Raw genomic sequence first — 23,559 nt, 5'->3', positions numbered from 1 at the left:
AATAAATCACTTATACTGGATCCATGAAACAACAACAGCTTTAGCAGTAAAATAAGACACATTGCATTAATGGAAAGATCCTAATTGTAGCAGCACAGTCCAGATATTATCCAGAAAAGGGAAACATCTTTCAGATTATTTTCATTTACACACTTGTGTTTGGCTGAATATGAGGAAAGTCATCATCATTATAACCATTATCATCATCATCATAATCATCATAATCATCATCCATGCAATTATGATTAAAAGTGTCGTCCACGAACGCCATTACTTCTGTTAAATCCATCTGCCTGATAAAATATTTCCACCGCTAACTTCAGCTGACTCTTGCTCACCCGTTGCTCCCTCACACTGATGCAGTGTCCCCGCCTCTCTTACTTTAATGCCCAACATGACCACAAGGGGTCTCTCTTGTCATTTCACCAGAGCTCTGTCTGTGTCTGTACTTTTGGTTTGCGTGAAGGTGCGTTCGAATCATGACTCCTGTCAAACTGCAGCACCTGAGCCTCAGATCTGTGGATCTGCTTACTCATTTTCAGGCTCATGTTCTGCTTACCTGCGTGTGAATTAAGTGTAATTCACGTCTTTAAAGTGCTGCTTTGATATTCAGATAATTAGACATTCTTCAGTGATCAAGCCTCCCCTTGATTAGGTGTAATAGTAACTAAAGGCTGCAGTCTAACATGTGTTATTTGGAGCTTTAGATGTTTGTGGGTGAGTTCTCACTTATGTGAACCGTGAAGAATGTGTCTGTCTGCGAAAAGATGCCTTGGCATGTCCGGGCCTGTCAAAGGCCATCAAACCAGTTTATATTTCCCACATTAAAGGGGAAAAATAAAAATAGGGGTACGTGCTTCGACTTGCACACATTTTTAAACACAAAATCCCTCACACACTCATTACAATTCTGAGCTCTCTCCCTCTTGTCACCCCCATCTCTTTCTCCTGGTCCCCACCTAGATGAGGCAGCCAGCTCCTGGGGTGGTCCCTCTGCTCTGTCCGTGTCCTTGGCCAACGGTTCTCCAGGATCTGCAGGCACCGGGTCCGGGCCCGGAGCTCAGCCAGAGTGGGTGGACTGCATCCAGGCGAGTGACATGTGCAACCAGAACCCGCACTGCAGCTCTCGGTACCGGGTGATGCGCCAGTGCCTTGTGGGCAAAGAGAAGGAAGCCATGCTGGACAACAACAGGGAGTGCCAGGCGGCTCTGGAAGTGCTGCTGGTCAGTCCTCTGTATGACTGCCGCTGCAAGAGGGGCATGAAGAAGGAGCTGCAGTGTCTGCAGAACTACTGGACCATCCACATGGGACTCACTGACGGTAGGAGGCAGATGGTTTTATGAGTCTCTGTCTCAATTCATATCACATTAGGTTTAACTGTGTGGCAATTTCTGAGCATTTAATTTAACACCTGTTTAAATTGTGCACTTTCTTTGTATTAGCACTCACTTTTCCCCCAGTCAGCCCGATCTGGGCTTTCAGTGTCATTAGTTTCCTCCTGTCTTCCCTCTTTGGCTTTAAATCCAGCTGACAATATGTTCAGGGGTTGTCTTATTTGAATATGTATCATGCATACAGGAAGATGCATGAGTATCGCTGCAGTGAAATCGTATCTGTCGATGAGCTATGAACCTCTATAGATATTAATGTGCATGACTTGGGGCATTCTTCAGCACTATAACACTAATTTAAAATGAATTCTCCAGTCCCAAGTACAAGTGCACTTTCCGGGCAAACCCAAGAAGGATGTGCACCACACCCTGTGTTGATGCCCAATTCCCCGATGCCCTCTTACAGTGATACCCAGAAGCCCTTGATGAAAAATATATGCTTTCCTACTTTCCTCGCCCTCTCCAAGGTAATGGATCTATAATGGGATTACATTACATAGACCTGTTATGGTGGACTTATTGGTTTCCACCTAAAGTGTTCCATATTACTATGTAATTAGGTTGCAGTCGTATAGCTCAGTGGCCCTTATGTGTCCACTTACGCTGGACATGAAATAGCACTGTTATTGTAACCCCTTTTTGTTCGTACATTTAGAGAGCGTCAGGCGGCCTCTCGGACTGACATCACTCTCGGTGCCTCCCTCAGGGTCAAGCGCACAAACTGTTTCATATAAAGACGAGTCTCGGTGAATCAGAGCTGCCCGAGATGCCATGCCCTCGGGATCAGGCTTAAGGGGGACCTTAACCCAAGACTGACATTTCTCCATGCTTGTACATGTGCCGGCTGATGCCGAGTGTCATGCCACGTAAACACGGGCGACATTATGTACTCAGCTGTTTTGACGCGTGGGGTAATGGTGGAAAAGTCTGCCAGCTCTGAGCATTCTGGGCTTTTGTGTTGTGATCCATGAAGTGATTCGCCGGGCTGACTGCTCATAGCACCAGCTTCACTTCATCAGACTGATGGCAGCAGAGGGTCCCTGACATGAGTTCAAGGGAAATGTAATGACATGGATGCTCCCCGGGCCTTCTGTCTCCCACCCCGTCTTTCTCTCCTTTTCTCTCTCTCGCAATGATCTTTGTCGTCTCCTTTCTCTTTCTCACGCTCTTTCCCCGACAAATATCTGCTTTAGTCAAAGGGTTTAACAGCATCACGCAGGTTGCCTGGCTGTCATGGATAGAGACCTCCTGTGCCTGCAGTGTTGCCCTTCACAGCGCTTGTGTTTCTTTTTTGGAATAAATGCCTCTCAGCAGTGTCCCGTTTTGGCCCTGTCGGCCTCGGAGATAAAACCTGCTTTAACACAAACGAAAAGCTCTTACAGTGCAGCTTTAATCTAATCACGATCCATTGTGCAGTCAAGCAGGCTTTTGTTAACTGGAAACAATCTATGTACAACATCCATCTCTGGAAACAAACACGAGGGGCCGAATCCCCACAGACCCGCTCGAAATGGCGCCAAACCACTTTTTCCAGCAGCGAAAATCATTTGTGGACAAAAAGGGTTTGAAGGTTTTGATGTAGGTGTTGAGTCCGATTATGTCACTGAGCTTTTAAAGTTTTACTTTGTCCATGTAAATGTGGAGAGATGAAGGGTCTAAGATAAGAACCTGGGGATTAAAGGAGGACGCGTGGGGCTGGAGACGGTGAAAGGGAAAAGTAGATGGATGTGATATGAAAAGTAGTCCTCTTTGCGCGTCAGGACAAACATATTCAGCCACTTTTCTCACATAGACTCTTCCTTTAAGCCTGAGGCCGCTCTGAAGTGTAGAGAGCCGCATAGAAATCAGGCTGCAGCTATAAGTTGGCGTGTTTCTTATAACCTGCGCTGACCGGGGGCAGTAATCCGCCCTGCGAGCTCGAGGGCTAAACCATCGTGTCTGTGAAGTGAGAGCTGATGTCAACAAGGGATGGACTGGGAATGAAACAATGCCCTGATCCCAGACCAGCCGTACACAAACAGCACGCACATACTCTGCTGCCTCAGGCAAGGTTATCACACCACCTTATTCAGTGTGAGTGCTAATGGTCGTATTTCAAATACAGCGAGTAAATGTAAACGGTTCAGTAACAAGTGCATCTGTGAACATGAAGAATCACACAGGCCGAGAGAGGACAAACAGTAAATGTCCTACATTTCAATTCCTGTTGAAGGATTTTTATGTTCATTTGGAAATTAACTAATTTATAAAACAGCTTTTGTAACACCAAACACACTTTTAGGCTTCACATCAACAAATTGTTTTTCCTTTATGCTGATGATGTCGGAGTTTTATTCTCCAAAAAGAAAGCAACACGTTGCTCTTGAACTTGGGCACCAAAAAACAACAAAAAAGCACAACAGAAAACTGTTGAATTTGAAAGCTAATGCTTCATTTAAGTAGGATCATAAGGAGAGAATCACCTTTCAAGCAATCAAAGTACACGTCTTGGTACTTTCTGGTCTTATAAGAGATGATTGTATTTGAAATGTGCACGTTTACTTCTCACTTTCTCACGACGAGTTTCATTTTCTTAATCAAAAGGAACTAAAGTGTTCAACATGTGAACCAGATCTTTATATGAATATAAGTACTTCAAAGGTCCAAAACAACCTTGGACATAACTTCTTGTGCAGATTCCTTACTGTGCTGCTTTGTCTGTCTCTCCTTACGCTGAGATTTATGTCGTTTGGCGATAAAATAGTTCCCTCAGCAGCCAATAAGCTAAAGCAACAGAAAACTAACGACAGCTCACAACTCTCTCAGATTTCTTAAATCAAATTAATGTTTATTTGTGATGAAACAGTTGCTGAGGTCTGCAGGCGGCAGACAATACATCAGAAATATTGACATTGTTTGCACACAGGCTTTAAACCATTGTGTTAAACTGATGGACACTCCTCTCTTACTTCTCAGCGCTCCATCGGTCTGATAACTGAAAATGTCATACTTGTTTGAAAGCAAACTGAAGAGTCCACCCCGACACTGAAAAGTTAATCATTCCATCTCCAGCCAAGTCAAACCCCATAAAATTCCCTGGTGGGTCGGCCCTCTAGCTGCACGGTGTCCTGCGTCGGTGAGACGAGACTGTAAATTACATTAGTATGGAACAAGGTGCAGACGCTTAGGAGAGCTGCTGTCTCCAGTTACAGACGTCCAGTGGGAGGCCTGAGTCTTCCAAAGGAGTTATAAAGTTGACAATGTGTGTCATGAAACAGTGCATCGCTGCTGAGACAACACTTCACGACACGAGGTGCCTCAGTGTGACAACAATGTGACTCATTACCATCAGCGAGTGTTGCTTTTCAAATGCCAGCACAAAGTGTTTTCGACACTGCAGCACTTTGAATTTTAAAAAGACAATATTTACCAATATGAATCTGAGTAAAACGGTCCTGCAGGGTCACTTTTCCTTTCCGCCCTGTTTGGCCTCTAAACCCCGGGCTTAAGGGTGTTCTAATGCCGGTCTTTGAGCCGCCAGTAATGGTGCTAATGGTGACCTGTTAATTGTCCTTTCTAACGGCAAATGGCAGCTAAATTCAATGTGTCAATGCAGCCGGCCTTGATGGATAATGGGTGGTTTCTGCTTTGAATGGGCCTGAGTTAGTGCGAGGCAATGAGGTCTAGCAGTTTGAATCTATAAAAGAAGTAATTACTAAGAAAGAAACATTGGCTGCTACACCAAAGGGATATTGTATAGGCGGCTGCGGCTCTCTTTCAATTGTGCCCTGGGCCTCATGTGGATAGAGCCTTGTAGGTATGGAGTACAACTGGTAATTTAAACGATAAGTTTCCCAACCTCCAACATACATTATTTCATAGCCTCAGCTATGAAACCACAGCCTTGGTCTAAAAGTAGGAATCGAAGATCTTTTGTGAGGACCTTTCACAGCACTTTAATTAGCCAATTTTCACTGCGGAGAAAGAGAAGACCAGTTCTCCACACCAGTTTCTTCCAGTGCATTGTGAGGGGAGACTCTATCTTTTGCGTGGAATGACGAGAATACCTCTCAGTTTTGTGGGATGATTTATTCTCTCCATTTTCATGAATGTCACCGCTGCAAAGGTCACCCTCTGAATATGTCACGACATCATGCTAATACCACAAGTTGGCCCGCTAATGCTGCAGGAAGTTTCGTGAAACAGACAGAGGAATAAATGCTGCGCGCATCGTGATGGATTTAGGCAGAGAGGAAGAGAAATGGTAAGAGTGAGGGCGAGGACAGAAGGTGGTGGCGGGAGGTGAAGGCAGGGCCGTGGATAGATGATGGGGGGGGAGAAAATATGACCAAAAAAATGAAAGAGTGAGGGGGAAGAAGGAGAAGGGGAGACGTAGGGGGAAACTACAGCAGAGGAGGGGGTACAAAGGTACACAGTATTCCTGGGTGAAACCATCATTACTATGAGCAATGGTAGCAGTCACCGGCCATTACCTTAGCCATCCACTGTCATAAGCAGAACATTTTTCCAGGCTGCCCCACGTGTCAGGGGAGAGGGGGAGCAGGCTCCTGCATGCTGAATACGTCCTCTCCCTCCCTGCTTGCATGCGCGGGAAACCCAGTCGGTACTCGCTAGGTGGCTACTTCATCATCAGAGGAAGGGACCTGTCGATAGCTCCTGGATGTGATCAATAAGGTCCTTTAGAGCTTCCACCTCCTCGTCCTTTCTGTGCCTCCTTCTCCGCTCTCATCTTTCATCCTAAAATGTGAAAAGGATCAGTGAAATATGATGACAAAACAGGCGCTGTTTGTCCTCATAAATCAGTCTAATGGTTTTCTACTGTAAGGTGAACTGCCCGAGATGACTCCCATTCACAATGAGGCTGTATGGAGTGTGACAGTTTGGCTGAAATGAGGGGCAGCTAGCGCGTTTAGATTGGTCTTTTATAGCAGAGTGAGTTCTCCGGCTCTCTATCAGAGGGGAGAGTGAGTGACGGGCCATTCTGCTCACTGAATACTGTCATGATGTGGGCATTAAGACTCACTCCTGGCAGAAAGGTTCACAGCGCCGCTGAATGAATGTGCAGCGCGGAAGTCAACTAGCAGGCCCGGCGGCTGTCATCACAGCATGGTTATTCCTCTCGCTCTCTCTCTATCTGTCACTCTGGTTCACTCTCCGCATCATTAATTGAAATAGCTGCTTGTTGAAACAAGTCTGCCAAGTTTGCTTTCTTCCATATGGTGGAATTCAAAGCACAACTGAGTCAAAGACCATTTATACAGTTGGATTAATCATTCGGGACGTCATCGCTCCCTTACCAGAGCAGCAGCACTAATCCTGTTTACAGTAAATATTTAAGTAGCTTAATATCAGCTATTAAAACTGTTCTAACATCTTAAACGATGGGATTTTCTCTGAGTTTTTATGTAGAATCATGATGATATATTAGGCAGAACCGCTGCAGCCTGTTTTTAATGTCCTCCCCAATATGATGCCATAAAGATGATCGCCGTTTTTACTTAGGTTTCTGCAGGATTTACACCACATTCAACATTTAGCGGCTGACACCAGGTATTAAAACGCTGATTTAGGTAAGCGAGTGTGTAACTATTCATATTAACATTACAGACGCACAGCCGCAGGGGAGGATGGAAATTTCAGCTCTCATTTTCTCAGCTGTGTTTGCGCACCACGCCACGCCGGATTGGAGAAGTGACTTGAAATATTATTCTGAGCTAATCCAATATTCTATTTGTATGGTTTTAAATTGAGTTTAAAATGTCAATATTACTTCAAAAGCCCAGCCGTTAACTGGATTTACTCGTCGACTTGTGTTCTGGTCTGCGCAGTTTGAAGAAAGATGCATTTGTGGTATCAGTTTACTTTATCTGTGTGGAAACGAGCACATGATGGGAGGCAGAGGAAACATTACAGCATTATTATACTGCAGCATTCCATCTGATACATTTCTATACATTAGAAAATGTGCTCCTCGCAGGCCTTATCTCCACTGACAGCTCATTTGCAAACTCTTGCAGCTCTGACGGTCACCTTTTTGTTACCAGCCGAGTTCGTGCAACAAGCAGCAGGGCTCTGCAGAGGACCTCCGGCTGTGCTCCAGGCTGCTCAGTCTGTGCAAAGCTTTCTTTGTGTTCAGAGTAATATAAGAACAGAGGCAGCGTTGCAGTATATTGTTATCACCTAAATAAGAAGTCATATTGTCTATAGCAGGAGTCTTCTTCCAGCATCGCCTGCAGCAAACACCGGGAGCAATATAAAATCGATATTAAACAGGAACGCAATCAGTGCAGGGCACCTTTAAAAAACAAAACAAGGTGAATGACAGTTATTAAAATTGACTTTGCTTCCAGCCATAAACGGTTTGCCAAGAATGTCACTAAAAAATCCATAGGACAGTTTCCATCACCTCAGGAGTTTAGCTTCATCGATAATGCATATGAAAAGGATGAGTGATGGTGCCTAACGGCTTCATAAAACCCCTTACGGCGAAGGAGAGCGCTGAATCCACTTAAAAGCAGCATTCCTCTCATGCTGGAGCGAGGGGAAGGCCTGATTGTCTGTCTGAGCCGCGCCGGTCATGCTCCACACTGTCGGAGCAAATGAAGTCAAACGGAGGCTTAATTACAGCGATAAGTTGTTGCCCTGTGGCTAAAAACATCTTATCACTAAACAGCTGGGAAGAATTTTCTATTATAAATGCATAATTGGGTCCGTGGTGACTGTCAAAGAGCCCTTTTTTTCTTTAAGTACAACAAGGCCTCCTGCTGTTGGGGTTTCACCTCCTTGGGGTGTGTGTTATTATAATGTGTTTTGCAATTTTATGTTTCAGCCCTGCTTGTAGAATCCATGTAAATAAGCCTTTAAAATTCATTAACTACAGCTGTGGATGGAGTTTATCACTGTTGCTGCATCGGAGCCCCACAGTACACACTGTACGTTTCTGCGTCGGATATTCACTGTGCCCTATCACCGTTTGATTCCTGGATGATTGTGCAGCGAAGCTTTCTTGTACTGCGAGAAGCTGCCTGAACAAAATGGTTAGCAACCTCATTACAAGATGTTTCGCTTTCGGCAAAAGAAGGGGCATCCTTTCATTCCATGTTTCTCTGCACAGCACAAAGTGTTCTCGCTGCACAGGAAGGAGAATTATATCTTTGGTGGGGAAAATGTTGCTTTTTTCTTTGACATACACAGCGACTCTTTCTTCTGCCAACATGGACCGAGGGTTGAGGTGGTTGTTTGCGGAGTAAGTGGTAGTCTGTAACTCCTGAGATGCTCCTAAAGCGCTATACCGCGAGAAGATAATTGTCGTAATTAGACATACTGAGAGATCTCGAGTCCGGCGTCCTTTCAAGTCCCTCTCTAACCAGACAGAAATGTAAAGACGAACATAAATAGAGATGTGATTGATGTAAAGGCATCTTGGAGAAATAAAGATAGACGTACACTTTCAAATAAGTGTTCATGCATATCTTTCAATACAAACAAGAAAGTCAAACCCGGAGCACTCCAAACTTAGAGGATTTACGTAATTATCTGTGTCTCCGTCTTTGTGTCGCTCCTCCAATTTTCTCTGTCTTCCTCTGTCTTTTCTTTTCTCTCTTTGTGCCTTCGGTCTGACTCTCCAATCGCTCCCTTTCTCTAACTCAAACACGCTCGCAATCCTCAACTGTGCCAGATGTCAATAAGCTATATGTGCTCGGAGAATGGCCGGCTGAGCTGCTCCGTCTTGTTATGATTGTCAATATCGACGGAGAGGGGGAGATGTAGAGTTACACCTAAAGCAAAGTTTGTGCAGATTTACTGAGGCGGCTTTTTCTGTTCTCAGTGGACAAATTATGATAGAAAATTCTCTTTAGTTTTCCTCCCGTTCTTTCATTTTCTAAGTTCAGACATTCCTTTTCGCTGCGTGCCAGTGTACGTGTACATTATTTGCAGAAATTATAATTGTACAATTAAGATTTCTCTAGTGAAGTATTAACACACAGCAGATGTTATCACAGCTTTAACTCTGATCTCTAACTCTTATTTGATGATTAATTATGATCGCAGGAGGCATGAAAACACTTTGTGTACTGGTAAACGCACACAGCCTTACCTGCTATCAGTGCAGCTGTAGGACTGCATTTTATCGGCTCTCGCATCCTCTCTTTCGAAAGCGTTCGAGAAGGATGCTGATAAACAAAATGTTCTCTATCTATTGATTGGATCTGCTGATTGGTTGTCGTGGTAGCTCAGTCGTGTACCAACAGGTTTCATATTTGTAGCAGCGGGGCCTCCGATCCTTCCTCACAACAGCCTCCCTGTGTTTCTGCTGGGATCAGAAAGCAAAGCTATTACACACTGGAGGGTTTGTCTCAATCACACCGAATGGCTATGAATTTTAAATGCGGGATTAGGGCCTACAGAGAAGCAGGCACATGGGAGAGGCTCAGTCAGTTGAGTGCTAATTTGATTTTTTAATTTTTTTTTTTTTTTGCAAACCGCTCTGGCTACACGTTGTTAGCAGGGAGGATGCATTGTTCGTGCTGTAGTCCCTCAGCTGCTCGCTCAGAATCCACAGCAGGAACAAATAGTTTCTCCAAATAGAAATGATTTGGCTGCGATGAACACCCTGTTTCCCTTCTGGAAAAAATAACTCACCGCTCACATTTGGTCGCCTCAGTTGCTGGTCAGCCAATCTGATACTGGGAAATGACATCATTACAATATAATGCTGCATTTAAATCAAACACTTGCATTCAGTCGATCACACGGAAGACTGAAGGCGAAGTTTTTGCCGCCTAGATGTGTGTTTCAATCCAGAACAAGAATTATGCACTACATTTGCTGTCTGTGTTCATGTCTCTCGTGTTTTTGGAGATAAAATGCATTCCTGCACGTCTTTTCTAATCATTATTGATAGTGTCAGTCTGTTTTTGTTTTAACTGCTGGGAGAAAAAGTGCAGAGCGGTTCATCCATGTGTGTGATAATGGATCTCTGTCATCCTCTCTGTTGTTTCAGGTGGAGACATGGACGACTCCTCCCCGTACGAGCCCGTCGCTCCAAACCGGCAGCCTGACGCGTTCCGCTTGGCCTCCATCTCTTCAGGTATCACTGGTTTGATCTTAACTCAACACCTGGTGCTTTATCATCTCAGTGTAATGTAAATATTTGTTCTGGAGAACGTGAAGAGGAGGTTCCTTCAGGTTAAATCACAATGTATTGTTCGAAGGAGCTTGTGTCGATTACTTCCTCCCTGGCGCTCCTCCAGTCACCTGCCCTTGGCCTCTGAATAAATGCGAGTGCTAGCTTATCGTCTGATCCGTCCTGTGACATACGATGGCTGTTGTTAGCTTGTGAGGTAAACCATTTACTGTCAGTGTAATACCCCACATTTTCCCCAGCTATTGATCTGGTTTCAGTTTGATTTCCTCTTTGGTCGACTAATTAAACAGCCCAGCTCTCAGCAGGGGAGCCTGCTATTTAATTTACTGCTTATTACTGTCATGGTATCACTAATCAATGCAGATTTTATTATAATACACGGCTACAGTGTTTAATGCCGAGCAAAGCAGCCAGTCTTACAATAGGTGTGATTGGACACAGGGGCGACGCCCGTCCGTTGCCAGAGCTGCAGGCTACACTCACTTGATAATTCAATCTCTTTCTTTCATCCACATCTGACAGAAATTTCCGGAGGATGTTCTTTTCAATTTTTTTTTTTGCCTTTTTTTTTGCCAAAAGCAATTTACAAACACTGGAGACAGAACATTTTCCTTTTGGTTCAGCTGATGTATCAGCTTTGTTTTATAACTAGGAGGTACAAAAAAGACACGCTTTTTGCATAATCTCCTTAGCTTGAAATCAGCAGTGGATCACTTATTTTTGAAAATGCGCTTGTTTGATATGTTGAAAGAAGGAGAGAGTGCAGAGAGAATCTGAAAAAGTGCAGGCTTTGATTACTTTTGGGTTTTGAAAATGATGGCAAACTGCCTTCCTTGATTTAAGTGCATATTCATGTAGAAAGCATTCAGAAAGCGCATACTAATGCCAAGACTGCAGAATCCTCAAAATGTGTTATTTTACTGAGGAAATGTTCAGAAGTTGCATCCAGATTTGAAAATATTTATAGTCCTGACTAATCAGACTGATTTATGATTCATATATCAGGACTTTGTACAGAGAAACTTTCAAGTGAGAGAGACTTTCACAAAGTTATGGCCACTTTAATGTATTCTGATGCTGCAGCTTCACATAGGCCATCGCATACTGTGCAGTCATGTGCGGGTATGTAAAGGTGTTATTCTTACACCAATCAGCCATAACATTGATTATCTTGTTATAATGACACCTGTCAGTGGGTGGGATATGTTAGGCAGTAAGTGAACATTTTGTCCTCGAAGTTGATGTGTTGGAAGAAGGAAAAATGGGCAACAGAAGGATGAGAGCGACTTTGACGAGGACCAAATTGTGATGGCTAGACGACTGGGTCAGAGCATCTCCAAAACTGCAGCTGTCGTGAGGTGTTCCCGGTCTGAAGTGGTCCGGACCGACCAAAAGTGCTCCTAGGAAGGAAAAACCAGTGAACCAGCGACTGGGTCATGGCCGACCAAGACTCAATGATGCGCGTGGGGAGTGAAGGCTGGCCCGTGTGGTCCGATCAAACAGAAGAGCTACTGTAGCTCACATAGCTGGCTCTAATAGAAAGGTGTCAGAACACAGAGCATCGCAGTTTGTTGTGTATGGCGCAGACCGGTCAGGGAGCCCATGCTGACCCCTGTCCACCGCTGAAAGCGCCTACAATGGGCATGTGAGCATCAGAACCACAGAGCAATGAAAGTGGCCTGGTCTGATGAATCACATTTTCTTTTACATCATGTGGATGGCCGCGTGCGTTGCTTACATGGGGAAGACAGGTACGATCCATGGAGGCCCCACCTTGTAACTTACAGGACTTAAAGGATCTGCTGCTAACGTCTTGGTGCCAGATACCTCAGCACACCTTCAGAGGTCTAGTGGAGTCCATGCCTCAACGGGACAGGGCTGTTTTGTCGATAAAGAATTGCTTGAAAAAGTTGACAAACTTGTTTAACTTAAAATGTGTAGGTAGATATATGCATGGATAGAATCCAGTTTATGAGTTATGAGCGAAAACATGAGGTACTTTGAGACATGTTGGCACAATCTACACCATAAACAGCTCTTCTCTGGCACATGTCCAAACTTCCTTAAGTGTATTGACTTATGTTGAGTAGTTTTGAGATGTCCTGATAACTGTCAAGCAAGAAAATAAGCAAAGAGAAGAGATGCTTCTTGGCCCCCGGTGTACGAGTACAGGAGCCGAGCTAAAACAAGGGGTGCAGTACCCCGACATATTAAGATACAACCGGGGACTCATTACTGTTTCCATTTTGCTTCAGCTGTTTCCTCCATTCTCTCTGAGGTGAAATATTGGATTTGCTCTAAGAAATGTGTTTAGCCGCAAGCTTTCCTCATTATTTATCATTTCTGAGGACAGAGTAATTGATTGTGGCGCTGAGAGAAAACCACGGGCACACAGATAAGTAATTACACACTTGTTTTATGGAAATACTTCTCACTTGGATTACTAAAGCACACAAAAGTATTCATAATCACGTCTGTAAATGTTAAACTGCACAGAGACCTGGGGAGTATATGATATCGTGGTGGTTGATGAGGACAGGGGGAAGTGTACTTTCAGAGAGGAAAGGTGGGAAATTGAAAAATAATCTCTGTTATTTTAAAAGTTTTTGTCTGGGAGGAAGATAAGAGGCTGAAGTTGTGATAGAAATGAAATTCTATACTGCTGTTCGCACTCTGAAGGTAAAATTAAACAGAACATATGGAGACTGTGTTTCTGTATCGCCCCGGGTGATACCTGCAAAACTATTTCACACTGGCTTCTCCTACTAATGGGACTGTGTAGCAATATCTTCAAACTGAGGATCTGCATGCTCTGTACACACACAGGCATAAACACGTTTAACCCTGTGTAGGATGCTCTCTTTAGAAAGACAGCTCGTGTCCTTGGCTCTGTGCACCTGCGTCATGAGTGTTTCCTCACCTCAGCGGTCAGCGCGGTCGCATCTGAGGCTGGACTGTCCTCGTCCACGTCGGGAGGCCTTTACCCGCTGATCTCTTTGCTGTGGTGACAGTGAGTCACAGTGTGGTTCCTCTGCCTTTCAGTGCCAGGCCTCTCGCCACTAAAAGTGAGGCTGACAGCAGGTGTAGTTTGTGTGGTGACAAGTCGGACTGCCTTCAGGATCACAAAGGGAGCATATTTCTGCTGTCATTGTGCAACAACCATGGACAGTTTGTTGACTTTGAGGAGCTCTTGGAGGTAGCTGTGTGAAGACACCAGCAAGGTTAGCAGGTTGCATGAAAATGTCAGAGGAAGGACCTTTTAAAACATACAGAATTTAAAGTATACAATAACATATGGCTCAGGTGACACAGCATCAGATACACAGCACAGTTAGGCTTCACTGTCAGCTGAAGAAATGTTCTAGCGGTGCAGTGTCAGATAGATTCCATCACATTTCGACCCACCGTCACAAGGTGTAATATTGCACACCTGCTCACCAGGCAGGTTATTGCTTGTTGTTGTTCACTCCCGTCACCTTTGACACCGCACACCGTCGCTATATCACGCTGTCAGCGTCGGGGCAGAGGGTATGGTCACCTCATGATGGAGATGATAGTTGGAAAGAGAGCAGATAGGGTTGTAAATATGTGTAGAGGACAATACTGACAGCTGACTGGAAGTGGAGGTGACCCCCAGTTACCAGCAGGTGTTCAAAAACATTGTTGCTCTTCTTTGGGAGTGATCTTACAAATAGAGGGTGCACAATAAAGCCAGCACCTATAACTAGTAACACTGAGCATCTATCTGAAATCAATGGTGGTTACGTAAAGGATTAGGTCAGACGAGGTGTCCATTCTCAGGTTGTTATGGACGACATGGAGGCCAGAACAGTGCGGCACACAGCAGAGGTGGCTTAATAAAAACCTGATAATGGACACCTCGAAGTGCATTAGCTTATACCATGTTCACTTGCTAAAGAAGAAAAAAAAGATCATTAAAGTAAAGTGTAAAGTTTTCAATAAGCCATAACACTGTTTCCCTGGTAACACGTGAGGGCCTGACTATTACCTGAAAAAAACACTCCCATAGGAAGGGTCTAATGCAATGGAAACGTTCACAACAAGAAGTGTTAGCTACGACTTGGCAACAGGAGGTATTTCTTATCCGTGGTGCAGCTCTCTGAGTGCTTCGGCTTAGCTAGCAAGAGAGCTAACGGTATGCTAGCAAGTTTCAAAGTCAATAATAGTGTGTACAGTTGACATAAAGCTAATCTAATTAGACAGTATGATAAACAGCTAGACCAGCTAGCTAACCAGCCTTTGTCCCCAAATCAACATAAAGATTTCACAAACTAATGATCATGTTTACTCTCGGCCACAGCCTGAAGGAGCGAGTTGATGTTAGATGATCGCGAATAGGATAGATAGTATCAGTAAGTTGCTTTTGCAGCTTGTGTGTTACTAGCACTATCCTGTGGTGTACTGTAGAGGAGCCACTAAAGGACTGACCAGACAGTTTCACTTGAACTACTTCAGCTGTCTCTGAATATCCAGGAGGTAATTTACATCCTTAAGCCAGCTACAATCGAGACCCAGACCACGGAAACAATCTCCTAACACAGGCAGAGCTTTGTAGCTCATCACCCTTGTGAAAACATAAAGCTGCAATCATCACACTCTGGTCTCAGCTATATGCTGCAAACACAATGTGCAACTTTTCCTGTCACAACATGTCACGGCCATCAGACACCAGCTGGGTGACACAAGTGAGAAAGAGATCGTGCAAACTGCGACACCTCTGCTCCGCTTAAACACAGACAGCACTACAGAGAATCTTCCACAGCGCGGAAATCATACATTTAATTATGCCTCTTTATGTCTTTAAGCTGCTGCAGAGTTACACAGCAAGAGATCGAGAATGAGAGAAAAGGCTCGGGAAGCTTTGACCCTTTTTATCAGCGTCTAAGTTGTGGTAGTTCACACTGACAGAAGCAAAGAACATTGCAGCAAAGTAAAGGAAGCATGACAAATGCACTTCACAGGTGCTCTCTGTCGAGCAGCACAGACCTGCAGAATGCTTTCTAACACGAGGAGCTCAGCACAATACTTTTCAGTTTTTAACCTAACTGGTTTGCAACAGGTCCAATCAGACCAATCATACTATATGTACAGTAGCTCTATTGTCTTTCGTGGAAAGCTTAGGGGCACATTTAGCTGCACAAAACAGAAAGATGCATGTAACTTTTTGGCAGTGGAAAAATCTTCATCATCAAACGAGAGAGTGATTCTTTCCCTGAGGAAATCTGTTAATAATCAGTGCTCTGCCCCAAAACCCCTTTAGTTGATAGAATTGAGCGTTGTAAGTAATATTGATGCATAATTTTGCTGTTCTAATCAAATTGGACTAAACACCAGTGGGAATGTAACAAAATCAGACGAAACGATGAAGCATGGAGACACTACAGGAAGCGCATTTGTCTTGTTTACCGTCCCGAAACTTCCAATGGAAGACATCTTTGTCTGATGCATGCAGAAACCTTTATCAGGGGTGATGTAGGAACAGTTTTTTGTTTAATCAGTTAAGATCTATAAATATAATAGCTCCTTTAAATTGTTGACTTTATGTTTAACAGTAGATATTCAGTTCAGCCTCTTATGAGGAGCTTTATTCAGTGATTATTCCTGCATGCAGAGGCCCACTAAGATTCTGCAACTACATGCATCACCGCTGTTTTCTTGGTGTAAAGGCAGCGTTGCTGTGCGAGTCGATAGCCCTCTCCTCGAATCAATAAGACATCATGTATGAAGGATGCGGGAGAAACTCCTTCCCCCACAATGCAGCGGGACCCTTATCAAAGCCAAAATGGATGCCGCATTACATTCCGCATGCAAAGATATCATTGACTTCGTTTGTTTAATATGCTCCGTATGAAATGTATTCTGTCCTCTTGACCCAGCGCTGAGCTAATTAACTTATTAGGAGCAGAGGGCAGCACAGAATCCTGCATTCCCTCCAGGAATTAAGTTTAACATCCTTTAGTTAGACCTTCTAACTCGGAGCAGTAAGCCTCTCACCTCTCCGCTCAGCGTGCCCACCATCCAATTAAATGTAGAAAGCTGTTTCTGCTGCCGGGGGGGCGAGAGGATGAGGGGGGGGGTGGGCCTGCAACAGTCGTGCTCAGCATGCTGTTGAAATGTTTGATATTTTCACATTGTCCTCCTAACAATAACTATTACTTAGACCAACACTAAGATCTTCTCCTGCAGGGGTCTAAGTGTCTCTGTGCATGTGTTTCCTCTGCAAGGCTGCTTTTGTTTTTCTGAAGATTCTGCCTGTGCGTGTTTGTAACACTTGGTTTATATGCTTCATTATTCTCTGTGAATTTTCAGTTTACCCCTTAGTCCAGTATTAGCATGTCTCTCTGTGGGTCAGTAATGAGGGTTGTTGCACGAAGCTCCATTATCAGAGAGCTTTTGTAAGAGTCAGCATTCTTTAACAAGTTTGAATTAAACAGTGAATAATCCACATGCTTTTATTTAGGTGGTACGTTTAGTTATTCCCAACCGTGAAACAGATTATTGATGCGATATCTTGTAGATTCACCTGGCACACTTCTTGTTTATTTCAACACATTATGCATTTGGTTGAAGGAGCTAAACAGCATGCATATTAAGACGGAGGGGGACGCTCCCGCTTTGAGTCTCACCAGAGGAAGTTGAAGGCAGATTCTCGTAAACAGCTCGAGTATTTAAAAGTGTGTTTACAATGATTTAAAATTCCTTTGGACATGCCTCCCCCACCTCCGCACGCACTCACACACATTTATCCTCACATACAAATATTTAGACTCCCTCTCTCATCATTTCCATCTCCCCCTCACCCCCCGCTCTCTCATCTGCACGCCGCTTCTTCTCGCAGCGATAATTTCTTGCTCAGAGGTAAAAATTCAGTTGATCCCCGAGAACAGAAGATTCCACGAACTGCGCTGCTCTTTCTCTGATGACGTCTTTGCTTCGAAGTTGCTCAGTAAGGCTTAGGGAGATGATGTTGTAGATCCAGCGCGCCCCTCTTCCTACCCTCTGGAGACCCCCGCTGCAAACACAGAGTAGAGAGCTAATGACTGAAGAGGCCTTTGACACGGAAATGCTTGACATGCTCCTCGGGGTCCGGACTAAAGACTTCCCTAACAAGCTCTCGCACGCTCACCCAGGGTCGTATTAAATCCAAACTTTGGCACCTTTCCTAATTACTGAGAACAAACCCGGAGCCAAGAGCCTCATCCTAACCTGGGCTGAACTCCCCACTGCAGCGCAGCGTCCCCTGAGTGTGGGATGATATATGAAATGCAGAATTCAAATTAGGCTGACGGAGAGCAATTACCAGGGAAGGAAGATCCCTTACTCTTTGGGAAAAAAAAGCATACAAATCCAGATACAGCGTACGTGAATGTTTTATCCTCTCCTTCTCATTCATATGAGCTCTGGCCACCTCCCTCGCCTCTTTCTTTTCCTCTTTATTATCCCTCGCTTTTTTATTTCTCAGCGGAGCACAGGTCTAAGGTAATTTCTGTTTCTCTCCGTCTGTCTCCCTATAGGTGTCCCCTATCTCACATCTTACCTCTCCGCTTCTCTCTCCCTCTGTGTGCTGTACTGTATGTGCAGAAAGAATAGATGGTTATTTCCACTACATTACCATCAGTGGGGTCTAATTTATGACGCCAATAGAGTAGAGTGCGCCCTATTAAAAGCCTATTTACAGTCAAACGGCAGGATCACCGAAAGCAATGGCGGTGCTTTAACTGTAGTTGGCTTCAAATGAACGTTACGAGGCCGAGGAACACAAAGCAATTGTGAGTAAACAACAAAAGAACATTTAAAGTCTTCATGGACTCGTGGTTTGCTTTCCTAGAATGAATTAAATGTGCGTAAAACATCTCTGCATTCATGTATGCTCACTCTGCAGACAACAGGTACCAGGATACAATGGAAAAAACATTACTTATGACTTCTCCTGCACTCACCGACACTGATTGTTCTGTGTTTATTACATCCATTAATCAATCAATGAACCCACCCACCCGTCTATCTCTCCTTTCATTCATTCGATGCCTCGCTCCCTCATTAACGCATAGTACAACATCCAGCAAGGTACGCTAATAGATACGTGTGAACTGTTGTGATGCTGAGAGCTGCTGATTGCACCGCTGATAGACCGGGTTAATTATTGGGAGCATGAGTTGCTCGTCTTTCCTGAATTATACTCTGGATTAATTGAAAGCTCTCCAGCTTGTCTCTGTTAGCGTCCGTCCAATCTGTTAGTCTGCGTCCTCTCGTTTCCATCGCCCCCCTCCGTCATGATCGGCCGCTGTAATCAACCGCCCGAGTCTGCTCTCCCCTCTTAAAGCTTTTTCCATTTTTAAACGTCTCATATCATTAGCTTATCAACCCCTTTCTCCTCGCATTATAGCACAATATGTTTGCTGAAAAGCTTCATTGTAATGCACTTGGAAAATCAATTATAACTCTGTAACATAATACAGCACATTTCCACTCCCAGCTCCACATCTTTGCTTCCTGCCTCCTCTCTTCTCTTCCTCCTCCTGCTCTTACAGCATCATCCTGTTTGTGTGTGAGCACGTCAGAGGCATCAAATGGACTTTGTGTCTTATGTTCGCCCCAGGACGTCTTTTCGGGGTTGAGCACCAGATTCAATCTCGGCCTCCCAATCAGAGGTAGTAAAATCTCGTCAATCGCTGCAGCCTCAAAAAGCGGATTCGGCCGTGCTTGGTCAGATAAATCTTGGTAGCTCATCCTTCCCCTATTCTCTTTTCATCCTGGACCCCCCCAGTGGCCCACATTAGAGCCTGCAGATGGCCAGGGGAGATTTAGGAGCTGCAATCCATCAATGTGATGTTTCCTGAACCGCTGGACAGCCTGCTCCGCTAACCTCGCCTTCCAGCTGGACCGTCCCGCCCCCCCTTACGGCTCGTTTCAGCCCGGCGTGGCCCACTTTAGTAAAACTTTGGCCCTCCTTTGGCCTCTTCACGCCCAAAGTCAGCTCTCTTTTGTAATCACAGACCAACTCGGCGTCTCCGAGCTCTGCTAATTGTCTCACTTCCTGTCTGTAAGCTTTAAAGTTTGTCACAGAAGTAAATGATTCGAGCACAAATCCGTCTGCCTTTTCGGCCTCTTACAATAAAAGAGTTTCTGATGCTACCAGACATCTGTTGTGCGGTGTTTATCCTCTCCCTTCACAGAGAGCAAGGATAAACACGTCGTATTGATGCTACGATGATGTCGTTTTTTAATAAGAGTCACAAAAGTTAATGCTCTTATCAGGCGAACAAAGAGGGAAGGGTTCTCCTTGGTGGCTCGGTGGCAAACACTGAAGAAGACTGCAGCATTTTCAACACCTCCATGTGTTGAACTCAGGACACGTCTCTTAACACCCCGCATGTTTATCAAAGCGCCTGAAACATTTAACCTTGATACATCTAAATGAAAGCGCTGGTTAAAGCGAGATTAAATGCGCTTTCTTCTTCCTGTGATGAGCTCCTGATATTCTGTTTCTTCAGTTTTTTATCTGACGTGATCTAAAAACCACAAATATGCTGATTTTCACCCAGTTTTTTGGATTTAACGCGTTCTGTGTCTCCCCATTTCTACGATTGATAACATGCATTGCACCACTTACAGCATCTCCAGCAGGCCCCTCTAAAATAAATGCTCTCCGTCCTGCTCCGAGCTGTCTGATAGACACAGAGCGAGATTGGTTCTGTTGAATAAGAGATGAATCTCTCTGGGTGTCACCATGCCGCTACGACCTCTGAAATATCATTATCTACAGGGGAGGGAGGTTAACGTCTCTAATATAGCCTGAATACAAGAGAGGGGCGCCACAAGTGAACACCACCCTGCTTTATTAGCAGAATATATCAGGAATAGTCATGTTTTTGTGCTGCCACTGCGGTGTGTGTGGTATATCTCAGAAACACCTAATGATATAATCAGATATGATGTACAGCCGGAGGGGTAATGCTTCTGTTTTTGATTACCCTGAAAAAAAAGGGGCTTAATCTTGTACTTGAAGCTTCCTATAAGTGCATCATACATGTATTACAGTACATGTCCTTGAGCTCAGCATGTTTTGGGCATTACGGTTTTTTCTGTTGTTTCCCTCGGACCAGAATTTACGCCGATTCTTGTCAATATGTGTTGACGAACTCCTGTTTGCTTTATCTCCATCAAACTGAACACAAATATCTTCATTATAAGTCAAATCACAAAAAAACCATTATATCATCGCATCTTAACAGTGTCCTAATATTATAATGATCTGTAAATGAATTATGTATCAACATCCAATTTGGAATCATAACTGAATTCATCCATATTTCACTCAAGCTTTGAAACAGACTCGATCAATAATTCACACCGAGTGGAGGTGGGTTTGCTGCAGGCGTCCCCTCAGCGACTTACTGTTGGTGGAAACAGTGAGGATCATATTGAAGAGTCTCCTTTAGCACTCTAGTCTAATATTTGCAATGAACCCCCCCATGGACTGAGATGCAAGGATGATTGTTTTATTTGTTGATCGTAGCTGAGCCCGTTGTAAACGATACCAGACTGATGATGTGGAGTCAGAGGGTTAGTGTAGCAGCTTTTAGCCCTCTGCTGTGATGGCAAATAAAAGCTTACAGTAATAATCTCCAAGATTTTAATTTAAATAAATGTCTGTTAAGTCACTATCTATCACCGAATGAGGTAACACAACGGTGATTGAGCCTATGGCCCACTGATGAAAGCCTTTGCATTTGCAGTATATAGTATTATTATGGACCGGATGTCTGGTAAGGTAAGGTAAGGTAAACTTTATTATCCCCGAGGGGCAATTCTTTTTACAGCCAGCAGGACAAAAAAACACAAACAGACAAAAACACAGTCACACAGTACACAGTAATCACTGGTGCGACTTTCGTGGAAATAATCCCAAGCCGTGCCAGTTAGTGACGCATTTTCCATCACCCAGCAGTGGTTGGTCTGCCAGAGAGGGTAGGCGGAGCTAAGCGGCTGCTTTTCCAGTCTCTGCACGTGTTGCGAGTAAACAGTAATCTACTATGGCTGAACAAAAAAAGAAAAGATGGATGACTACAGATACAACTTCAACAATAAGTGAAAATACGAAAAAAGAAACAAACTCGACACTCAGACGAAGGCAAACAGTCTAAAAAGGAAAGCGACCGTCAGCGAGGAAAATCAAGAGTTACAACCGGAGTTGGACGACACACATGCGACACTGTCTGGATAACTTGGAAAGTGCACTCCCACAATTACCGTTTATCGCCATAGGTGCCGCCAAACAAAACAAAACTTTGAGATTAAAAACCTTTTAAATGTGATCGATTCATCCATCTTTGGAAATATATGAAATAAGAATAAAATCCATAAGACTATTCCAAGTTGATTTGTTTGTCCGACATGTGTTATATGTGAGAATGAAGCCTTGTTATGTTCACTAAAGTCACCAAGTTTTCTGTCCTCTTTGTATCCTCTTTCAGGGATGCTCACCGTGGCCCCGAAAGGTTTCCACTGTGTCGACGCGGAGAGACACTGCAACCCCTGCCTTGACGCAGCCAAAGCCTGCAACCTCAACGGCAGCTGCAAGAGGCAGCGCTCCGCCTACATCGCCACCTGCAGCAAGGAGGACCTCAACAAGGGCGAGACCTGCAGCAAGAAGCGCTGCCACAAAGCGCTGAGGTTGTTCCTGGACCGCGTGCCGGCTGAGTTCAGCCACAGGCTGCTCTTCTGCCCCTGCCAGAGCGAGGGCTGCGCTGAACGACGCAGGCAGACGATCGTGCCTGACTGCTCGTATAAAGATAAGGAGAAGCCCAACTGTCTGGAGCTGCGGAGGGTCTGCCGCCAGGACCCGCTCTGCAGGTGAGGGAAAGGGGGGTGATGGGGGGAGGTTCGGGGAGTTAATTGGTGAAGGAAAATGAAAAAAGTTTTGAATTGTATGCGAGAAGTATGAGGGGTTGCAGGGCACACATTCTTTTCATGTGCATGCATGTGCAGTTGTATTTTGCTCCTTTGACTGACAGATGTAAGTGCTGTGGGTTTAAAATGAGCCACCGCCAAACCCATCTGAAGAGTCATTATCATCTTCTTATATTCATGGAAAATGACAGAAAGAAAATTGAATCCATGCTTTAGAGAGGGTTCATGTTTGACGGCATTCTCCTCCCTCCCGTGACATCCCGAAGTTGTATATTTCCATTCTGTAACTTTGCCAGCGAAGTAATTAGACTTTCAGGGAAGCTGCAGCTATTAGACGCAGGATGAAGATGTGAGGCTAAGTTGAAGGGACAACGCTCAATTAAGCTGAACAAAACATTAGTGGATCACGTTGCCTGTACGGGGCCTCTATTGGATTCAAGCGGCCGGATTCAATTCACACCTACCCAGCCGTGACATGTTTCCCTGTGTTAGTGCTGCAGAGAGCAGGTTCCAACACAGCGCCTGTATCAGCCAGATCAGCTGTCAGGATCTGTTTAACCTCCAGGACCGTGTGCTGGCCACGCCGGCCGGAGGACACGTGCCCTGCCACCATTAGTCTGATAGCTTAAGACATGTGGAGCATCGAAATAATTCGAAGCATTTAAAAGCTCATTTATGAGCGTAATCGACTTCAACCAAGTGTTCTCACTTCTTAAATTAATCGTCATGATGAGAGTTATCAGAAGGGGAAACTTTTTCATGTCCCACAGTGACACATTATTAAGCAGCTGTTACAATTCACAGACAAATGGTGACTTTTTTTTTGTCACTGTTTGTGGCTTTAATTCTGCAAGTGGCTGTCCAATTTTCAACTGTTATGGAAGATGATAGCATCTTAACTGTTTTTTACTCGCAGCAAATTGCATGTAAATAAGACACCAGCCGCTTCTCCAGAAAACCACTTTCAATTATTGTCAGCGATTGCTTAAATGGGACGACTTTAGAATACATTTGCCGTGGACACAACAACCGATAGATAGCAGGAAATTACTTGTAGTTAATTCAAACTGAAAACTAGTTTTGAAT

General features: G+C 44.4%; 1 protein-coding gene across 1 annotated transcript in view; it reads left to right on the top strand.

The window, feature by feature from the left end:
- The window catches only part of LOC138610178 (GDNF family receptor alpha-2-like), a 46,328-nt gene that overhangs the window by 888 nt on the left and 21,881 nt on the right, over nucleotides 1-23,559 (top strand). The window contains exons 2-4 of the mRNA XM_069682886.1: nucleotides 964-1,320; nucleotides 10,396-10,482; nucleotides 22,038-22,416. Of these exons, the coding sequence (XP_069538987.1) occupies nucleotides 964-1,320; nucleotides 10,396-10,482; nucleotides 22,038-22,416 (823 nt within the window). The remainder of the gene's footprint in view (nucleotides 1-963; nucleotides 1,321-10,395; nucleotides 10,483-22,037; nucleotides 22,417-23,559) is intronic.

The sequence above is a fragment of the Semicossyphus pulcher genome, unplaced genomic scaffold (genome assembly GCF_022749685.1).
Source record: "Semicossyphus pulcher isolate SPU_LCO1_2020_fin unplaced genomic scaffold, fSemPul1.0.p SCAF_6, whole genome shotgun sequence".
NCBI lineage: Eukaryota > Metazoa > Chordata > Actinopteri > Labriformes > Labridae > Semicossyphus > Semicossyphus pulcher.
Note: the sequence above shows the minus strand (reverse complement) of the source record. Positions and strands in the feature narration are given on the sequence as shown.